Source organism: Gekko japonicus, unplaced genomic scaffold, assembly GCF_001447785.1.
Source record: "Gekko japonicus isolate JY-2015 unplaced genomic scaffold, Gekko_japonicus_V1.1 scaffold467, whole genome shotgun sequence".
Lineage (NCBI taxonomy): Eukaryota > Metazoa > Chordata > Lepidosauria > Squamata > Gekkonidae > Gekko > Gekko japonicus.
This window is the reverse complement of record NW_015169787.1, coordinates 114,916-133,879: the sequence shown is the minus strand read 5'-3', so window position 1 is coordinate 133,879 and position 18,964 is coordinate 114,916. Positions and strand designations below refer to the sequence as shown.

At 46.3% G+C, this 18,964-nt stretch overlaps 1 protein-coding gene across 1 annotated transcript in view; it reads right to left on the bottom strand.

Moving 5' to 3' along the window:
- The window catches only part of LOC107115279 (chromosome unknown open reading frame, human C1orf53), a 28,410-nt gene that overhangs the window by 3,524 nt on the left and 5,922 nt on the right, over positions 1-18,964 (bottom strand). Inside the window, exon 2 of the mRNA XM_015416955.1 lies at positions 6,720-6,821. Within this exon, the coding sequence (XP_015272441.1) occupies positions 6,720-6,821 (102 nt within the window). The remainder of the gene's footprint in view (positions 1-6,719; positions 6,822-18,964) is intronic.

Sequence of the window (18,964 nt, the reverse complement as noted above, 5' to 3'; positions counted from 1 at the left end):
GAGGTTTTGGGCAGCGTGATGTGTAATGCCTGGAGTGTAGGCCAAGGATCTGGGAGAGCCGGGTTCAAATCCCACATTCTGCTGTGGCTGCTCACTGGGTGACCTCTTGCTCTAACCCTCACCCACCTCACCAGATTGTTTTGGGGGTGATAAAATGAAGGCAGGGAGGACGTCGTCGTAACCCACTTTGGGTGTTTGAATAGGTACAGGGAGTGGGTTTAAAGTGGGTGAGAGAGAACCAGAACCCTGTTCAGAACCAGAAGCTGCCTTATGCTGACTCGTGGCCCTCTCAGTCCATCAAGGTCAGCATTGTCTACGCAGGCTGCTAGCTGCTCTCCAGCATCTTTCCCATCACCTCCTGCCTGGTCCTTTTAACTGGCGATGCCAGGAATTGAACCTGGGACCTTCTGCAGGCCAAGCAGAGGCTCTGCCACTGAGCCGCGGCCCCTCCTTACAGCTCTCCAGGGTTTCAGGGGGAGGTCTTTCACATCACCTACTGCCTGGCTCTTTTAACTGGAGATGCTGGGGATTGAACCTGGGACCTTCTGCATGCCACTGAGCCGCGGCCCCTCCTTACAGCTCTCCAGGGTTTCAGGGGGAGGTCTTTCACATCACCTACTGCCTGGCTCTTTTAACTGGAGATGCTGGGGATTGAACCTGGGACCTTCTGCATGCCAAGCAGAGGCTCTACCACTGAGCCACAGCCCCTCTTTACAGCTCTCCAGGGTCTCAGGTGTAGGTCTTTCGCATCACCTCCAGCCTGGTCCTTTTAACTGGAGATGCTGGGGATTGAACCTGGGGCCTTCTGCCTGCTAAGCAGAGGCTCTTCCACTGAGCCACAGCCCCTCTTTACAGCTCTCCAGGGTCTCAGGTGTAGGTCTTTCGCATCACCTCCAGCCTGGTCCTTTTAACTGGAGATGCTGGGGATTGAACCTGGGGCCTTCTGCCTGCTAAGCAGAGGCTCTTCCACTGAGCCACAGCCCCTCTTTACAGCTCTCCAGGGTCTCAGGCAGAGGTCTTTCACATCACTTCCTGCCTGGTCCTTTTTCCTGGAGATGCCAGGAATTGAACCTGGAACCTTCTGCATGCCAAGCAGATGCTCAGCCACTAAGCCACGACCCCTCCTAAAAGTGAGGTACACATGAGCACATGAAACTGCCTTATACTGAGGCAGACCCTTGGTCTACCCAGACTGGCAGCCGCTCTCCAGGGTTTCAGGCAGAGGCCTTTCGCACTGCCTACCACTCAGTCCTTTTACCTGGAGATATCAGGGACTGACCCTGACCTGGATGGCCCAGGCGAGCCCGATCTCATCAGATCTTGGAAGCTAAGCAGGCTAGGTCCTGGTTAGTACTTGATGGGAGATCACCAAGGAAGTCCAGGGCTGCAGTTCTGGAAAGAGCCCTCTCAGCCCCACCTACCTCACAGGCAGTGTTCCCTCTAAGCCGAGTTAGTGTGAGCTAGCTCACAGTTTTTTAGCCTCTAGCTCACACCTTTTTGTCTTGGCTCAGGAAGGGGGGCTCCAGAGCAAACTAATGTATGCTGTAGCCAAATCGCTCACTCACAACTTTAATGCCAGGAGCTCACAAAGCAGAATTTTTGCTCACAAGACTCCACAGCTTAGAGGGAACATTGGTGGTGGGCCCCCCGAGAAAAACATGGGCCCCCTGAGCAAAAAGTTGTTAGCTACGGGCCTGGTCAAGTCTCTTCTGACCTATGGCAACCCTATGAATTAAATGTTCTCCAAAACATCCTATCATTAATAGCCATGCTCAGGTCTTGCAGAGTGAGGGCCATGGCTTCCTTGACTGAGTCAATCCATCTCGTGTTGGGCCTTCCTCTTTTCCTAGCATTATGTCTTTTCCTGTGACTCTTTTCTTCTTATCATGTGACCAAAGTACAATAGAATTAGTTCAGTTATTTTAGGTTCTAGGGAGAGTTCAGGCTTGATTTCATCTAGAACCCACTAATTTGTCTTTTTCACAGTTCATGGTCCTGGAATCCCTTGAAATACCCACCAGATAGGTACATTTGTTCGTATGCAATCTGCTTAGAAGTTAAAATATGTTAGTGTGTTTTTACTCTTCCTCTTGGTTTTTTGTCAGCTACTGTGTGCCCTGACCTGGATAGCCCAGGCTAGCTTCATCTTGTCAGTTCTCAGAAGCTAAGCAGGATTTGCCCTAGCTAGTATTTAGATGGAAGGCCTCCAGTGAATACCAGGATTGTAATGCGGAGGTAGGCAATGGGAAACTATCTCTGAACATCTATTGTTTGGAAAAACTGTGTGGGGTCGCTATAAGTCAGTTGTGACTTGATGGCACTTTCCACCACCATGGTTTTAAATTGTTCTGCTGCTGTTTTAGAACTGCTTTCAGATGTTGCAAATTTGGATTATTTATGTTACTGTTATATGTTACCATTTGGTTACTGCAAGCTGATGTGCAAACCTGTTTGGTTGAGAGATGATGCAAAGATGCTCTAAATAAACAAAAATTATACAAAATCCTTAAAGGCCAACCCAAAACTATCATTCTCTAAAACCTGCATGAACAATAAAAGCTTTGACTTGGAGCTGAAGAACAGATTTGGTACTAGACAGAGGGTTAAGGGAAGGAAATTCCACAGGCACCACAAATCCTCTCCCTTGCATTTGGCAGTTGCCTGCTTCACTACTGAAGGCAGGAGGCCATGAAGTTGGGCCTGAGATGTCGAGAGTCAGGCAAGTAGTCCTTCAAATGCCCTGATTCCAAAACTAAGAACCAGCCCTCTGAACTGACCTCAAAAACAAGCATACAACCAGTGAAGCTTAAGCACCAATGAAGGATGATGCCTATAACGGATGCCTTGCCTTGCCCCTGCTTTCTTAGCTAGCAGAAATTTCCAAACTATCTGGAAAGACAGTCCAACACAGAGTGCATCACAGTAATCTAGTCTGCAAGTGACCACAGCATGGTCATTTGTGGCCAGAACCTGCTTCTCACAGAAGGCTCACAGCTAACGAAGAAGCCAAAGCTGGAAAAGGTGCAATGTGCTACAAATGTGATCTGGAAATCCACTGGCAATGCCACCAAGCTGCAAACCTGCTCCTTAAGAGATGGGGTGTGAGTGGGTGTGTGGGTGAAACACAATCTAGAGTAGGCTGAATACCAACCTTTCAATCAACTCTGTCACTGTCCAATAGTGTGGACTATCATTGTGTGGACTACCGTAGTGCTGATTCTTTTTACATTGGAGCTCAGGCCCAGGGCCGGCTCACCCGCTAGGCGAGCTAGGCACTCGCCTAGAGCGCGGGCTGGCCCTTAGGGCATGGAAGGAGAGGCAGGGGCAGCCTCCGGCGCCCCTGGCCAGCATGCCCCCTGGCCAGCATGGCGGAGGGAGGCAGCGGCACAGCCCGCAGGAGCCTGGCGCTCTCCCGGCACTAGGAGCCGAAGGAGCGCCCTCCATGGAGCCAGGCGCCGCCACGGCACCAGCACCACCACCACCACCAGCAGCAGCAGGAGCCGCCCCCACCACCTCGGTGTGAGCAGCGTTCCTTTTCCCTAGCTTTCCTTTTCCCGGGCATGCAGGCGCCCGGGGAGGAGGGAGTCGCTCGGCAGAAGACGTGCCACCGGCCCTCACGGAGGGACGGGAGGGGGGGACGGCAAGGCGCCTTCTTCCTCGGCCACCGCTGGGAAAAGGAAGAGGGGAGCCGGGAAAAGGAAGTGCAGCGAAAGTGAAACTGGCTGAGAAGGCGGCAGGTGGGCGAGAAAGAGAGCGAGCGAGCCCGGGCGCCGCGTTGGGGAGCAGCCGGGCAGTTGAAGGTAAAAGGGGGGGGCGCAAAAAAAGGCAAGCTGGCAAGCCCAGCCCCACCCGGAGTCCCGCATCGCCCGGGGCTGGTTGAGGGGCGGGCAGAGGTGCCGCGCTTCAGTGGGGCTAGGTGAGCCTCTGCGCATGGCTGCTGCCTCGCCTGAGCTGGGCTTTTGTTAGCGGACGGGCACTGCGGGGTTTTCGCAGAGGAGGAAAGCGTGCCTGGGAGCACAGCCAGGCGGCCCCCTGCCCCACATGCACACTTTGCAAAAGTTGGCAGGGAGGAAGCCCTTCGGAGGGCCCGGCAGAGCTGGAAGATGCACACTTGCGCCTCGGAAGGGTAGGGTGCCCCCCGCTCCCCCCCATCTGCTTCTTCCTTGCGTAGTCTATCCATTCCTCCTTGGGTGCGGGAGAGAGCAAGAGCTCTGCCCCGAGGCACCACATGCTAGCTGGGAGGTCTCCAGGCCCCACCGGGAGGTTGGCATCTGCGCTCGCCTAGGGTGCAGGAACACCTCAGGCCGGCCCTGCTCAGGCCTGGAGCTACAGTGGGGCATCTTGGGGCCAGGCCTCCTGACTTCCCATCCAGTTGGTTCATTTTATTGTTTGTGTGCGCCACAGCTGCACCGAGCTGGGGTCATCACCCTGACTTGCCTGCTGGCAGTGTACCTCTGGCTGGCTGTGGGCAAGGCATGCCACAGGGGACATCTGATCCCTACTCCAGCCCTCTCTCATCACTTTTTTTTTTAACTTTGATTCTCTTGTTGCTCCTGACAAACTGCCCCCTGACTTATTTAAATGCCCCCCAAAGTAAAAAATCCTGTGGGTATTCTATTCTATTTGGATTTTGAATATTGCAGATTGGGCCTAACATAGGTAAAATATTGCACTATTCAGGTATTTTACATTAGCTTATATCTTCTTTCTAAAATTCTGTAGTTTTTGAGTTTATAGTTGTTGAGTCATTTGTTTATGTTTTTTAGATCCATGGGCATATGGACTATAACACACTTGGATGAGTAGCCCGTGTTGCATTTTAAGAATATTTATTCCCATTTACTCCATGGGTGAACAGCTCTGTGTGAATAAGGTTGGATTTCATTTATTACAAAATATTAATAATTTCTTTACATAAAATATTATTGGTTGACTGATAGTTACAGAAGTAATTTTATTTTCTCTCTTTTCTCCTTACCACTTTTGGTCTATACTGAATTTGATAATTGTTGTTTTTTAGGTCCATTCTGTATATGATGAGTTTGAAATATACTGGTATTTAACCTATGGAGTTTTCAGCTTGTATTTTACCACCGAGGAAGGCGTTTTAGCCAAGACACATTTGGTTCTTGTATTTTGATATATTTTGTACCTTTTAACCTGTATTTATCTTTTCCTGACATTTGTCCTTTTTTTTTTTTTTTAAACTTTTTTTAAAAATTTATTATTGAAGCTTATATACATTATCTTACATTAAATCATTATACAATCATTTTACCCCACTCCCTCCCCCCTCCCTCCTTGTAGTATTTTCATATTTTTAACCATGTGCACAGATTCTTCATTCGTATTTGGATATTTGGATTGGCTTCTCCCCTTTCCACCCATTCCTTATATTTGACATTTGTCCTGATATCAGTTATAGATACTTATATACAGAACCATAGGTATGTAGTTTATATTGTGATTTTAATATTTCCTATGCATAATTAAAATAGATTGTATATTTTCACATTCGTACTGCCTGTTTAGCCATATTTGATTATTGTTTTTGTCTCAACATTTTTGGTTACCTTTTCTGTATAGGGTTGGTCCTCCCCCCCCCCTTTTCGGTCCTACCTACTATCCTTCAGCATCATAATTTTTTTAGGATTGAACTTCCCTTTATTGGTCCCCACCCAGTCCATTATTGCCTCCAAGTTCTACTTTATCAGAGTTGGCATAGGTCTTATAGACTACTTAGTCCAAGTTTCTGTTCATTTCAGAAGACACAGAGCTAAAGCATCACTGACAAATGGCTGCCTAGTCTCTGCCTGAAACTTCCAGCAGAGGAGAGTCTGCCCCTTCTTCCCTAGGGAATTGGTTCCATTTCCAAAATGCTCTTAACATTTGGCAGCAATGCTCAACCTATGTGTACCTTCCAGTAATTTAAGCCCATTTGATCTAGTCTTGTGCTATGCAGCAGCAGCTTCCATGTGAGAGCTCTTTGGGTACTGACTGGAAGATGATAAACATTGTTCAGGTCATTCAATCTTTTCATATAGCACTTACTTTTCAGGCCCCTACCCTGTTTGTTGCCCTTCTCTGAACCTATTTGCAAATGTAGATTGAAGCTCTTATACAAAGAACAGATGCAAAGTCTCATTTGTCCTTGTAGGATTTTAATTCCACGTAAGTGATCTTAAGATCAGAGGATTTTCTAAGTACAGTTCCTGCCTGGTTCACAAAAAAGAAAAGATGTGGACTACAGTCAGTGGACTTCAAGGCAATCTTGAATATTCTTAGTAGGAAGCAAATTTCATTGCAAGCCATTAGCTTTCATCCCAAACAAATCTAGTTGGTATGACTATGACCTAAAAACTAAATACTTCAGCTTAATTGGGCTGTTGATAGACTAGACAGGGTTAAAATCTGAACACTTTGGTGCCTCTGGGTAGTAGATTAGAATGTCAATCACATTAAGTCAAATGTCTCTCTTGTAGTCTCCACTTGGCAACTTTACTCAGAAGTACCAAGGAACTGAGTGAGCCAAAATATGGAGTCATAGGACTATATCCAGAACAACTCAGAAATCAGTTTTTTGGGGGGGGAACTTGGATTGCAGCTTTCCAACAAAAATTCTAATTTTAAACCAACTTTAAATCTAAACCCTTTGGTTTAACTAGCTTGCCAGTTCAGCTGCTCTGACACTGGAAACTGCTAGATGGTTTAATACTTACGTGTCTACAGGAAGAGCCACAGCAATGTCCCCTCTCCAAATGGGCAACTTTGGTCAATACTAGGTAGCTAGTAACTGGATCCACGTAATTTTTCTGTCCAGCCTTTAAAAACAAGAGAGGGGGAGTTAGAGTTCTCTCACTGAGCCTGATAAACCATTGACTTTTGTCATCTCAGAGTCCAAAGGGGCAATGATGTTAATTTGCTGCAGCAAAAACAACAACAAAAAAGGAGTTTTATGGCACCTTAAAGATGAACAGATTTATTGTGACACATGTTGTCATGATCTGCGTAGGCCTCTGGAGATCTGTGCTGGACTGTGAGCAGGGCCTGGTGCAGCCTGGTCCCAGGAGAGACCTGCATGGCTGTGAAAGCAGATGGCCTACAGTGCCCATAAGACTTAGCAATGGGCAGGGGTCGTTTCGTAGAAAAAGAGCTAGGGGAACTCATTAGCATAACTCATTAGCATATGCCGCACCCCCTGACATCACCGGAAGTGTGTCATAAGGCCACACCCACTGACATCACCGGATGTGTGTCATAAGGCCACACACCCCACCCCCAACGGTCCCGGCCGGCGCCGCCGGCCTTGCAGCTCCACTGCCGAGCCCCATGTGGGGCCCAGCAGTGGACCTGCAAGGCCGGCGGGAGTGCAAGGAAGCCCCGTGAAGGCCCTCCCTGGCCCCAGGCAGGCAGGGGTGGGGAGAGGCAGGGAGGAAGCAACTTACCCCTCCCTCTTCTCCTGCCTCCTCCTGGCTGAATGAGGGCTGGAAGCGGGGTGGCCAAAAGCAAGGGGCGGGACTTCGTCATGTGCCCCCCCGTACCTCACCCGGGGGAACTGCGATCCCCCACGATTCCCCCCGAAATGACCTCTGGCAACGGGCTATATAGGCGATCAGAGTACAGAGATTCTGTGAAGGATCTGTTACATACTGTGAGGAGATTCGGTTTTAGCTGTTAACTGTGGAAAACGAGGTCTTTCATCTCTCTCTGCGGCCTGGTCACTGTGGGGACAGGCTGGTCTGGTGAGAGGAAAAGATCCCCCACTTGGCTCAGCGTGTTAGGTAGGCTGTGGGCCTGGAAGTAGTAACCAGTTAGGAATAGTAATAGGTAGCTGTGTTAGATTGTTTATTTTGCCTTTTAACCACTGTTATATCTTTTTAAAGCACCTTGTCTTGTCTTGTTTTTCCCCTGCCCAGTACTGTAAAAAACTCTTTCTGTTTCACTACTTCTCTGCCTTGGTCATCACGCTCATGTTTTCTCGGCTGTAAAAGGGACATTTTGGATGGGCTTGAGAGGGTACCCTGGGCATTCTCAAAGGACCAAAGTCCAGGGTGGTGGCGGCAGAAGGTGGCAACCCGCTGGGGTCATGACACATGTTTTCAAGACCTACTTCATCAGATGTCTCTTATCCATAGGCCTTGTACCTTAGCCATGTTGGCTGTATTCTAGGCCATGTACTCTGGTCATATTGATCAGTGGTGAGGTCAGATAGGTTCAGCCAGGATGCCACATGCATTGCATCCTAGAAAAAACCCCTAATCCTTTGCTTAGGCTCCATGGCAGTCATCAATGTCTGACTTTGCCAGACTGATTAAAAAAAATTTTTTTTTTGCATACACACAATGTTGTTAAGATTCTTGTGTTCTGGTGACAGCTGCTGCCAAAGCAACTTAAAAACAACAACTGCACAGCCAATCAGTTCTCCAATGGCCAATCAGAAACCCTGCTGCCAAAAAACCCACCCAGCTCCTCCCAATTCCAAAAACACTTGGCTGATGCCAGTAAAGGTATCAGTGGGTGCTATGACACCCATAGGTACCATGTTGGGGACACCTGCATTACTCTGTCGTCATACCACAAGTAGAGAGGTCTGGGTCATAGTATTTGCTGCCTTTGGATGGAGTGATATAAAAAGTTGCTGCAGTCAGGAAAATTGGTGAGATAGTATAGCTCTCTACTTCTGAGAGTTATCTTGAAGACCCTGCATGGTGGTGAGGACTTTGTTTCCCTATGAGTGGTTTCCTAAATAGCCTGGCACCCTTGGAATTCTGGTGCCCCATGCACTATTTACTGAGCACAGGAGCTAGTTAGGGAAACAGCAAATGCTGAGGACTTCCGGTTTATGGCGACACGCTGGTGGACACACCTCCTGGACCTCCCAGGGGTGCGATCTGCGCACTAGCGGTTAGGAGGGGAGGCGATTGTTCGCCACCCCCCAGAGCCTTTGCAAAAGGCTCCTAGCCATGGGGCTTTTGGAGGGTGGCCTCTTTACCAGCGCATTGCTGGGGAATTGAGGCGCTCTCCCACCCTGACGGTACTGCTGCTATGTGTCCGAATGGAACTAGAGCCGCTGACCGGGACAAGCGTTGAAGATCAAGCTTTTTAAATGGACTTTAAGGAAGGTCTTATGACCAGCAATGAACAGCAAGTCGAGTAAAAGCAAAATGCCGGTAATTTAAGAAGAAAGCCCTCCCTTGGGAACGGCAAGAAAAGTGAACAGGGGAGGGGCCCCTCCCACACGCATAAAGAACATAAGAACATAAGAGATGCCAATGTTGGATCAGGCCAAAGGCCCATCCAGTCCAACACTCTGTATCACACAGTGGCCAGAAATACCAGTGCCATCAGGAGGTCCACCAGTGGGGCCAGGACATTAGAAGCCATCCCACTGTTGACTCCCCCCAAGCACCAAGATGACAGAGCATCACTTGCCCCAGAGTCCCTATCTATACCTTGTGGCTAATAGCCACTGATGGACCTCTGCTCCATATGCTTATCTAATTCCCTTTTGAAGCCGTCCATGCTTGTAGCCGCCACCACTTCCTGTGGCAGTGAATTCCAAGTGTTAATCACTCTTTGGGTGAAGAAGTACTTCCTTTTATCTGTTCTAAATCGACCGCTCAGCAATTTCATGGAGTGCCCACGAGTTCTTGTATTGTGAGAAAGGGAGAAAAGTACCTCTTTCTCTACCTGCTCTTTCCCATGCATAATCTTATAAACCTCAGTCATGTCACCCCTTAGTCGTCGTTTCTCCAAGCTAAAGAGCCCTAAGCGCCTTAACCTTTCCTCATAGGGAAAGTGTTCCAACCCTTTTATCATTCGAGTTGCCCTTTTCTGCACTTTTTCCAAAGCTATAATATCCTTTTTAAGGTGTGGTGACCAGAATGCACACAGTATTCTAGATTTATAAACCGGATTTAGTGTTACAGTACTCCTTTATAAGGTCGTGCTAGTGTCCACCAATTCCCCCCCTCAGGTCTTTGGAGCACTCTAAGCTGAGTTAGTGTGAGCTAGCTCACAGTTTCTTAGCCTCTGGCTCACACATTTTTGTCTTAGCTCAGGATGGATGGCTCTAGAGCAAACTAATTTATGCAGTAGCCAAATCACTCTGTGCTGTCTTGGCTGGTTGCCACAGATACTACACACTCTAAGCTGGAAAACACAGTCTCAATCAAGGTAAACAACGGAGCCAAAGGTCGGATAGCCAGGGAAGTCAATTCAAGGTTGCAGGTTTCAAGGACAGGGAGCGGCTGCTACACACACAGAAGCAGATCTCATATGCAGAGTTGCTGCCACACTGGAGCAGGTGCAAGGACTGTTTCAGTTTCAGTTTATTTCTATTACAGTCCTTAGACCAGATATGCTTACAGATATGTATGTAAATTATAGATGTATATAGATGTATATGTATATAAATTATAGATACAGCATTCCAAAACATTTAAAAACTAATATACAATTTTTAATATAAAATAAAATGCTTCCTAGTAAAATGCATCCGAGTCTAGCATAAAAGTTACACTTACAACTAACTGCTAAACAATTTCTGTGACCTAAGTATCACCTTACAAAACCTGGCTACTTGATGAGTAATCTTGGGATGTTTGTCAATTAAAAGAAATTCAAGTTTAGTTTTTTCTGGCAGACCTGAGTTTTTTCCTATCAGTGGAGTGATAATCTCTCTACGTGCCACCTCATAGTGTGGGCATTTAAAGAACATATGTTCTGGCTTCCAGTTTATGGCGACACGCTGGCGGACGCACCTCCCGGACCTCCCGGGGGTGTGATCTGCGTGCTAGCGGTTAGGAGGGGGGGCTATTGTTCGCCACCACCCCCCGGAGCCTTTGCGAAAGGCTTCTAGCCATGGGGCTTTTGGAGGGTGGCCTCTTCACCAGCGCGTTGCTGGGGAATTGAGGTGCTCTCCTGCTCTGACGGTCCTGCTGCTATGTGTCTGAATGGAACTAGAGCCACTGACCGAGACAAGAGTTGGAGATCGAGCGTTTTAAACAAACTCTAAGCGAGGTCTTATGACCAACAATGAACAGTGAGTCGAGTAAAAGCGAAATGCCAGTAATTTAAGAAGAAAGCCCTCTTCTGGGAACAGTGAGAAAAGTGAGCGGGGGCGGGGCCCCTCCCACCGCATAAACTAAAAAGCGAGCTAACAAGGGGGGGGAGCGGAAGTTAAAGCACTGAAATCTGTTTTAAGAAACTTACCAGAGCGCGGATAAGCATATGGGCGAATTTCAGAGACTTTAGCAAGTTTATACAAAAGTAAACAATCCATAAAAATGGCGTGAAAAAAAATGGAGAAAAACAAGCAAAAGTGAAACCACCGGGGAGCATGAGCCCACAACCAGAAGAGACCACTGAGTTCTCTAAGCTTCTGGCAGACTCTTTGCGCCCTCTACTGGATCAGATGACTAACATCAATCAACAGCTGACAACTTTAAATCAGAACTTTGCAGCTCAGCAGCTCCAACTGTGTGAAACTACAAAAAAGATGGAGCAAACAGCTGAGAAAGTAATGGAAATGGATACCAACTCTAAAAAAGTTAAGAAAAAGGTGCAAATGCTGGAAAACAAGCAAGCTTCGGATGAAATTTAACTTTTACAATTGCAAATGGAGAAAGCTAACCTGGTCCTCCAGTTCCAAGGAGTCCCTGAATCTAAAGATGAGAATCTAAAACAACTTTGAGCGATGCATTAGTTCCAGTTACAGATTTAAAAGCGGAATATCTTATAAGTGAAATGGACGAGGTCTACAGGGCCTATTCTGTTTATATATAAAAAAATAATCTGCCTGGAGAGATAGTGGTGAGATTCTCGAAGACACACGTAAGGGATTTAATCTTGAAAGCGACTTCAGGAACACCACTGAAAATCGGAGGCAATACTATTAGGATTTTAAAAGATATTCCATTTGAAATAAGGAAGAGAAAGAAGTACAAGGACTTAATTCTTTTTCTACAAACAGCATCTCATACAGATGGTTGTCCCCGGAAAGCATCATTTTCAAACTACAGGATAAAAAAGAAAAAATTGACTCTGTTTCCAAAGCGCATGAGTTTATGAGACTGCAACTGGGTGAAGCAGAAGAGGACGCCAAGGAAGAAGATGACAGCAAACCTAGTGACGAAACGGACTCAGTGTCTTCCAACGAGGACTCTGCTTCAGAAAAGGGGGCGGTGGCCCCTAAACGAGAATACCAATTGAGGATTAGAAAAGATAAAGCAAAGTGAAAGCTGAAGAACTCTGAATGGTGCCTTTAAGCATATACTATAAATGATGCTCTTGGGGTTGTCTTTAAACAGTTAAAAAATGGTTAAAAAGATAAATAATTTAGCTTAATCGACTATGTTCAATGTAATACTAGCATATTCGATTAACACTTATATAAGCTGATGTAATGATCCCCTATACTTGGGGTTTTAGTTATTAGTGGTTTTCTTTCCTTTCTCCCTAGATGTAAATAACCCTTCTCCTTTTTTCATTGTAGTTTGTAGTTTATAGAAAATGCAATAAAAATCCCCTCAGGGGGCATAAAAAAAGGGAGACAGCAAATGCCCTGTTTGTGGTAATACGATTATTTTTTAGGAACACCTGCATCTCTGGCTATGGTGAGATACAATAAAATAGCCACAGCACTATTAGGTGTGTTTGTGTGTGCATGCTGTTGTTTGTTTTCCATTTGATCTTGAATATATCTAAAGACAGATCTTTAAGCCTTGCCCAAGAATCTTGTCCTTTCCACTGAAATCTCTTTACCACTGCTCAACCAAACCCTGGAACAATGCCCCTGGCCACAGGCCATCAGCACAAGCAACAGCTCCAGTTAAAATAACTGCATTCAAAGCTGCCGTTTCAAATTAATGTGATTGAGTTACAAGCAATCCATCTGTCTTTCTGTCCTAAAAGAGAGGTTACCTTTTGTCTACTTGCCCAACTAACTTTGGATGTTCTATTACAGGCAGGTAAACTGCCGCTAGCCTGTTTTTTCTTTTCCAAATTTTCAGCTGTCAATGGGTCCCAACCGGGCCAGTAAATATTTTTGTAGGCTTCTTTTTCCAGCAAGCTACACACTAGTATAATACACAGCAGTTATTAATACTATGCAATGACAAAAAAAAGCAAAAGGGAGCCAGGCATGGGGAACAGATGAGCCTGATCATGTCATACATAGCCCTTGCCTGACCCATGTGAGGTAGCCATGAAGGTATGGAAGGAGGGCTCAAATGGGGCCAGGGTCTAAATCTGATCTTGCTAAAAAATTATTTGACCCTGTTAATTTGGATTTGCATTACTGAATTTCTATTATCAGTTTTTGCATCCAACTAAAAGGTTCTGCTTCATCCTCACCGCATCCCATAAATTCACCAGATGCCCCTGTTCTTCACCTTGCTCCCTCTTCTGAGTGAGATGTTCACTAAATCATTGACTAAAAGTCTGTTCTGATTTGGACTAGTATTTTAATTTACTGAGATAAGCCAATACCTAGTTAGCTATCATACAGTGTTTTTATGGATTTTTTGTATTTCTATGGAATATTAGCGAAAGAAAGAAAGAAAGAAAGAAAGAAAGAAAGAAAGAAAGAAAGAAAGAAAGAAAGAAAGAAAGAAAGAAAGAAAGAAAGAAAGAAAGAAAGAAAATGAAACACGACTGTCTTGTAGTGCTCAAACTTCTGAACATTATCAGAGCTGGCTGTGGTGGTCACTAAGTTTGGCTCCCCTTTTTCTAGTGCATGTTTCACTGAGTCTCCGGGCTATTCACATAAGCAAGCTGGTGGCTTATTTTTATTTCTGTATATATGGGTCAAATCCGACTCTAGAGTTGCAGTGCTCATCTCCGTTTCAAAGCTGAAGAGCCAGCGCTGTCAGAAGACGTTTCCGTGGTCATGTGGCCGGCATGACTAAACACCAAGGCGCACGAAACACTGTTACCTTCCCACCGAAGTGGTACCTATTTATCTACTTGCAATTTCTTGCTTTTGAACTGCTAGGTTGGCAGGAGCTGGAACTAGAGATGGGAGCTTTCGAGCAAGGGAACCTATGTGGGTAAACTACACTATGGGCAGAGTTGGACACAGCACTATCAACACAGGCCGGCAGCTGTCCCTGTGAATACGGTAACTGAATGTAGGCTAGAAACAGATTCTTAAATATGGGAATCGACAACTTGGAATCTTAAGGTGTCTGCCATCTTCAAATATCCCACATAGAAATCTGCAGTATTTCTTTGTAATGTAGAATCTAAATTTTGTGGGGGTAAGAATAGGAAAACTGTAACACTAAACTGAGAAACAACTGTGAAAATTTGGCAATTCTGCTGGGGAAACAGACTTGCTTGACTGAAAGCCTCAGCCCAGAGACACACTTTTAAAAAAAAGGTATTCATTTTCTTTGGCCTACATCCTCTTTTAGGATTTTTTATTTTATTTCTTTGTACTCCACCTTTCTCCCCATTGGGGACCCACAGTGGCTTCCATCATTCTCCTCCATTTTATCCTCACAACAACTTTGTGAGGTACGTTGGGCTGAGAGAATACAACTGGCCCAAGGTCACCCAGCAAGCTTCCATGGCACGAGTCAGGATTCAAACCCAGGTCTTCCAGATACTGGTCTGATACTCTTAGTCACTACATGCTGGCTTAGCTATTAAAATAATTAACCCAAATTAGGGCACCAGCAGTGCTTCCCTGTCTTTTCATCCTCTCTGCAGTTCCTATGTTTCTCTACCTTGTCAGCAGATCACTAGTATCTGCATTTTGCAGACAGACTATACTCATTCTTATGTCTTTTTCTGATCTAAACCCCTTCACAATTTTTATACTTTATTTATATATACTTTAAATTTATGAATCACCCAATCCAAAAGAAAATCACTTCTATTGGTTTTAACCTGAGTGACCTTGTCATCCGGTCAGAGCTTGAGGTCTTTACTTTGCTTAAACAGAGACTTATTGATATAGAGTTGCAAGAGCTCAGAGCCCTTGCCTCCGGAAGGTGCTCCTCAGTAAGGTGGGCTTATCCCCTTTCAGGTACTCTACCATATTACTTTTTCTGTCTGACTTCACCGCAAATGTGTAGAGCTTATCTGTTGGCCCGTCTTAATGTTCTCCCCTCTGCTATTCTTGAGGGGAGATATAAGCAAATTCCTTATTCAATCAGGTTCTGTGGTTGTAACAGAAGTGAAATAGAAACTGTTGAGCACGTACTCTTACACTGTAAATTGTTAAATGACATTCGAGTGGAGTGTATAGAAGCCCCCCTTAGGATGGTAACAGGCCAATCAGATAGAATCAAGGTACAATTTCTCCTTGCTTCACGAGATCTGGAGATCATTGAACTGACCGCTAAGTTTCTCCATTGTTTTATAAAACGGAAGAGTAACCCTGATCATATTAATGATTCTTAATTTATAAGTTTAAAAACTTAAGTTTAAAAGTTTGGAATGCCAGTTTATTTTATGATTCAGGCATCTTTTGTATGGTCAAATCTAACTTGTGACAACTTGAGTTAGGCCTGACATACCCACGACTATCTATTTTATAATTTCTCTTGGATTGTATTATTGGGAAATGTTTTAATATTCTATGCCAATAAAAGGTATTTGAATTTGAATTTGAATCACCCAATCCCTGAGTGCACAGGGCTCTGGGCGATGTACAACAGAAGTTAAAAACATCAACATAACATTGTTAAAATTAATAATTCAGTAATTCCTATATTATTAAATAATCTTAGAAAGTCCTGGCTCTTGTCAAGGACAGCTGGATATCTTTGGGGCCAGGGATCACCAGTAGATTGTTCTCAGCAGAGTGTAACACTCTCCCAGGGACATACCAGAGGAGGCAGTCCCGAAGAGAGACTGTTCCCAGACCGCTCAAGGCCTTACAGGTCAACACCAAAACCTTGAACCTGACTCAGTACTGTACTGGAAGCCAGTGTAGCTGGCACAGCACAGGTTGCATATGTGCTGTCTGTGGCATTTCGATCAGGTGCCACCACATTCTGGATCAGTTGGAGCTTCCGGGTCAGTCTCAAGGGCAGGCCAGAATAGAGTGAGTCACGGTAGTCTAGTTTGGAGGTGACCATTGCATGGATTACTGCGGCTAGGTCAGGGCATGACAAGAAGAAGAAGAGTTCGGATTTATACCCCACCCTTCACTACCCAAAGGTGTCTCAGAGCGGCTTACAAACTCCTTTCCCTTCCCCTCCCCACAACAGGCACCCTGTAAGGTAGGTGGGGCTGAGAGAGCTCTTGACAGAAACTGCTCTTTTTTCAAGAACAGCTGTTATCAGAACTATTGCTTGCCCGAGGTCATCCAGCCAGGTGCAAGTGGAGGAGTGGGGAATTAAACCCGGTTCTCCCAGATTAGAGTCCGTGCAGGTAACCACTACACCAAACTGGCTAACTGCTGCACTTGGTGTAGGTGGAGAAACACCAGCCTGGCAATATTCATGACCTGGGCTCCATAGTTAAGGAGGCATCTGGGATCACACCCAAACTCTTGACAGATTGTGCCAGTGTTAATGGTGCCCCGTCAAGTGTGGGATCACAACGGTTCAGTTTAACATTAACCAAACAGAAAGTGGCCTATATCGCAAAGCACAGCAGCCACCTCCAGTGGCAGCCAAGAAAGGGGGAGGGTGATCAGTACCCATGACCATCACCTAACTCCTTATCACTGCCACCAAGATTCAAGGGAGAAAAGGAAGCAGTGGGCTCTTGTACCCTGTACTGACTGAAGATGAGCACAGAACTTCAGCTGATAAAAAATGCAGCAGCCCAATTTGCAATCTGGAGCTATCTACAATGAGCATATTATTCCAATTTTGAGGTCTCTCCAGTCTCCACTGGCTGCCTGTTGGTTTCTGAGTTTAATTCAAGATGCTGTTGCTTGCCTTTAAAGCCCTAAAGGGGTGGTAAGCGTGGAGAAATCAGCATACCATCTCAGGTTCATACTCCTGCTCATCCTCTAATGTGATTTATGCCATCACGTGTCAGCAGTGCCCTTCTACCTATTGTAGAAGGGCAGTTCTAAACCCCCCAAGGTAAGCTCTACAGATAAGGTGGTGGTCTCTGCGCCGATCTCAAAAGCGCAGCCTATCATCACTGAAGCTCCCATACTGGACCAATTGACATCTCTGTCAGCGCCACCGATCCAACTGTTGGATTCACCGATTCCGATGAACACCCCGATGCCGGAACACTTCGAGACGCGGCCCTTCTCTGATCTTGACGATGTAGAGATTCTGAGCCACTCTCCGCGCCGTGAATGATCGCCATCGCGGTTCTCTTCTGCGTTTGCTTGCTCGTCTTCTCCGGTCGATACTGGGACCTCGCTTCGCCATTGATCAGATGTCGGTACTGGCCATCACCGCTCCAGGGAAAGTTCGAAATCACCAGCGGACAGACACAGACACCACTTTCCCGATGTCAACATCACTTGGCATCATCCACAACGTTCCCGATCCCTGAGGTGCTTTTACCCTATGGACGAGGCCCCCAGAAGCTTTCCTCTCTAGGCTCCTGCAATGGTGGCGTGGGACCAGCGTCAGTTCCAGTATCTTTATGGGGCATTTCCGCTTTCGTCATCCATGCCTTGGCTGACTCCTGCGGGTTTCTCTGATTGGGATCATTCCTCAGTACACTGGTCGCAATCCCCACACAGGTCTTGAGTCCCGCCTTCAGCACTGATGTAGAAGCCGCCTGACTCGCTGCATACAGAGATTCGACACAGTTCAACTACCCCACTGATATCGACCTGACCAATACCGACACCGGCCCTGCAGGTGGATGTCTTGCCTCTGGCCCATCTTCCTGCCTCGGACCCCTCTGAGTCATCAGGAGAAGACTCAGATGCAGGGCCTCTGACACGCACAAGTCTCCAAAAGACACATCCCCCAAGCCTACGGTCTCGGAGGACCTCACATCTTACAGTGACCTTATTAAAAGAATGGCTTATGCCCTGGGCTTATCAGTCATTCAACCACAACCTTCGGTCACTGATGCAGTTTTCTATGTGGTCCAGTTAGATACCTCAACTGCTATAGCGTTACCTATGTCTACGGTACTCCTACAAGCGGCTAAAACACCATGGGATAAACCATTCTCCGTGCCAGTATCCTCCTGTCACTTAGATCATATGTACAAAGTACAGGAAGCAGGTGCGGAATTTCTCTTCAACCACCCTAAGCCCAACTCCATGATGGTCACTTCGGCATCAAAGTCTAAAAGGACACACTCATCTCCCTCTGATAAAGAGAGCAGGAAACTGGACTCTTTTGGAAGACGTTTTTATTCTGTAGGGCTCTGGGTGTAAAGACCGCTAACTACATGGCCTGTATGACTCGCTATCAGTACGCTCTTTGGGAACAGCTTTCAGAGGTGCTCAATGCTCTACCAGATGACAAGCGTCAAGTGGCTAGCAAGATCCAGAAAGAGAGCCTGGTTTTGGCAAAACAACAAATAAACTCATCCAAACATGCCCTGGAAATGTCTTCTAAGACCATGACATCAGTCATTGCTTTATGTAGACATTCCTGGCTGCGCACTACCACAACTCAACAAGATACTCGTGCTTATATTGAAGACCTTCCGTTTGATGGGCTGAGGCTTTTCAATGCCACCACCGATAGTGTATTACAAGATATGGACAAGAGTATTAAGGCTTCCCGTACCTTGGGGGTCTCTTCTTCATCCAGGCAGTTCAAGCCTCGCACTTGGTCCTGCTCATGGCCCAAAAGGCCTTACGGCAGGCAGTCCCCTGACCGCTCATGGAGACAGTGTACGTCCCCCCTGGGACAATGTTCAGCCTATGCTACGAAACCTAAATATGGATCAGGCCAACAGCAGACCCGCGCAAAACTGGTGAAGTCATCCAAACAGGGCCTTTGACTTCTCTCGCTCCCCTGCGACCTTAACTCACCTGGCTCCCTACCTTTCCACCTGGCAAGATATCACA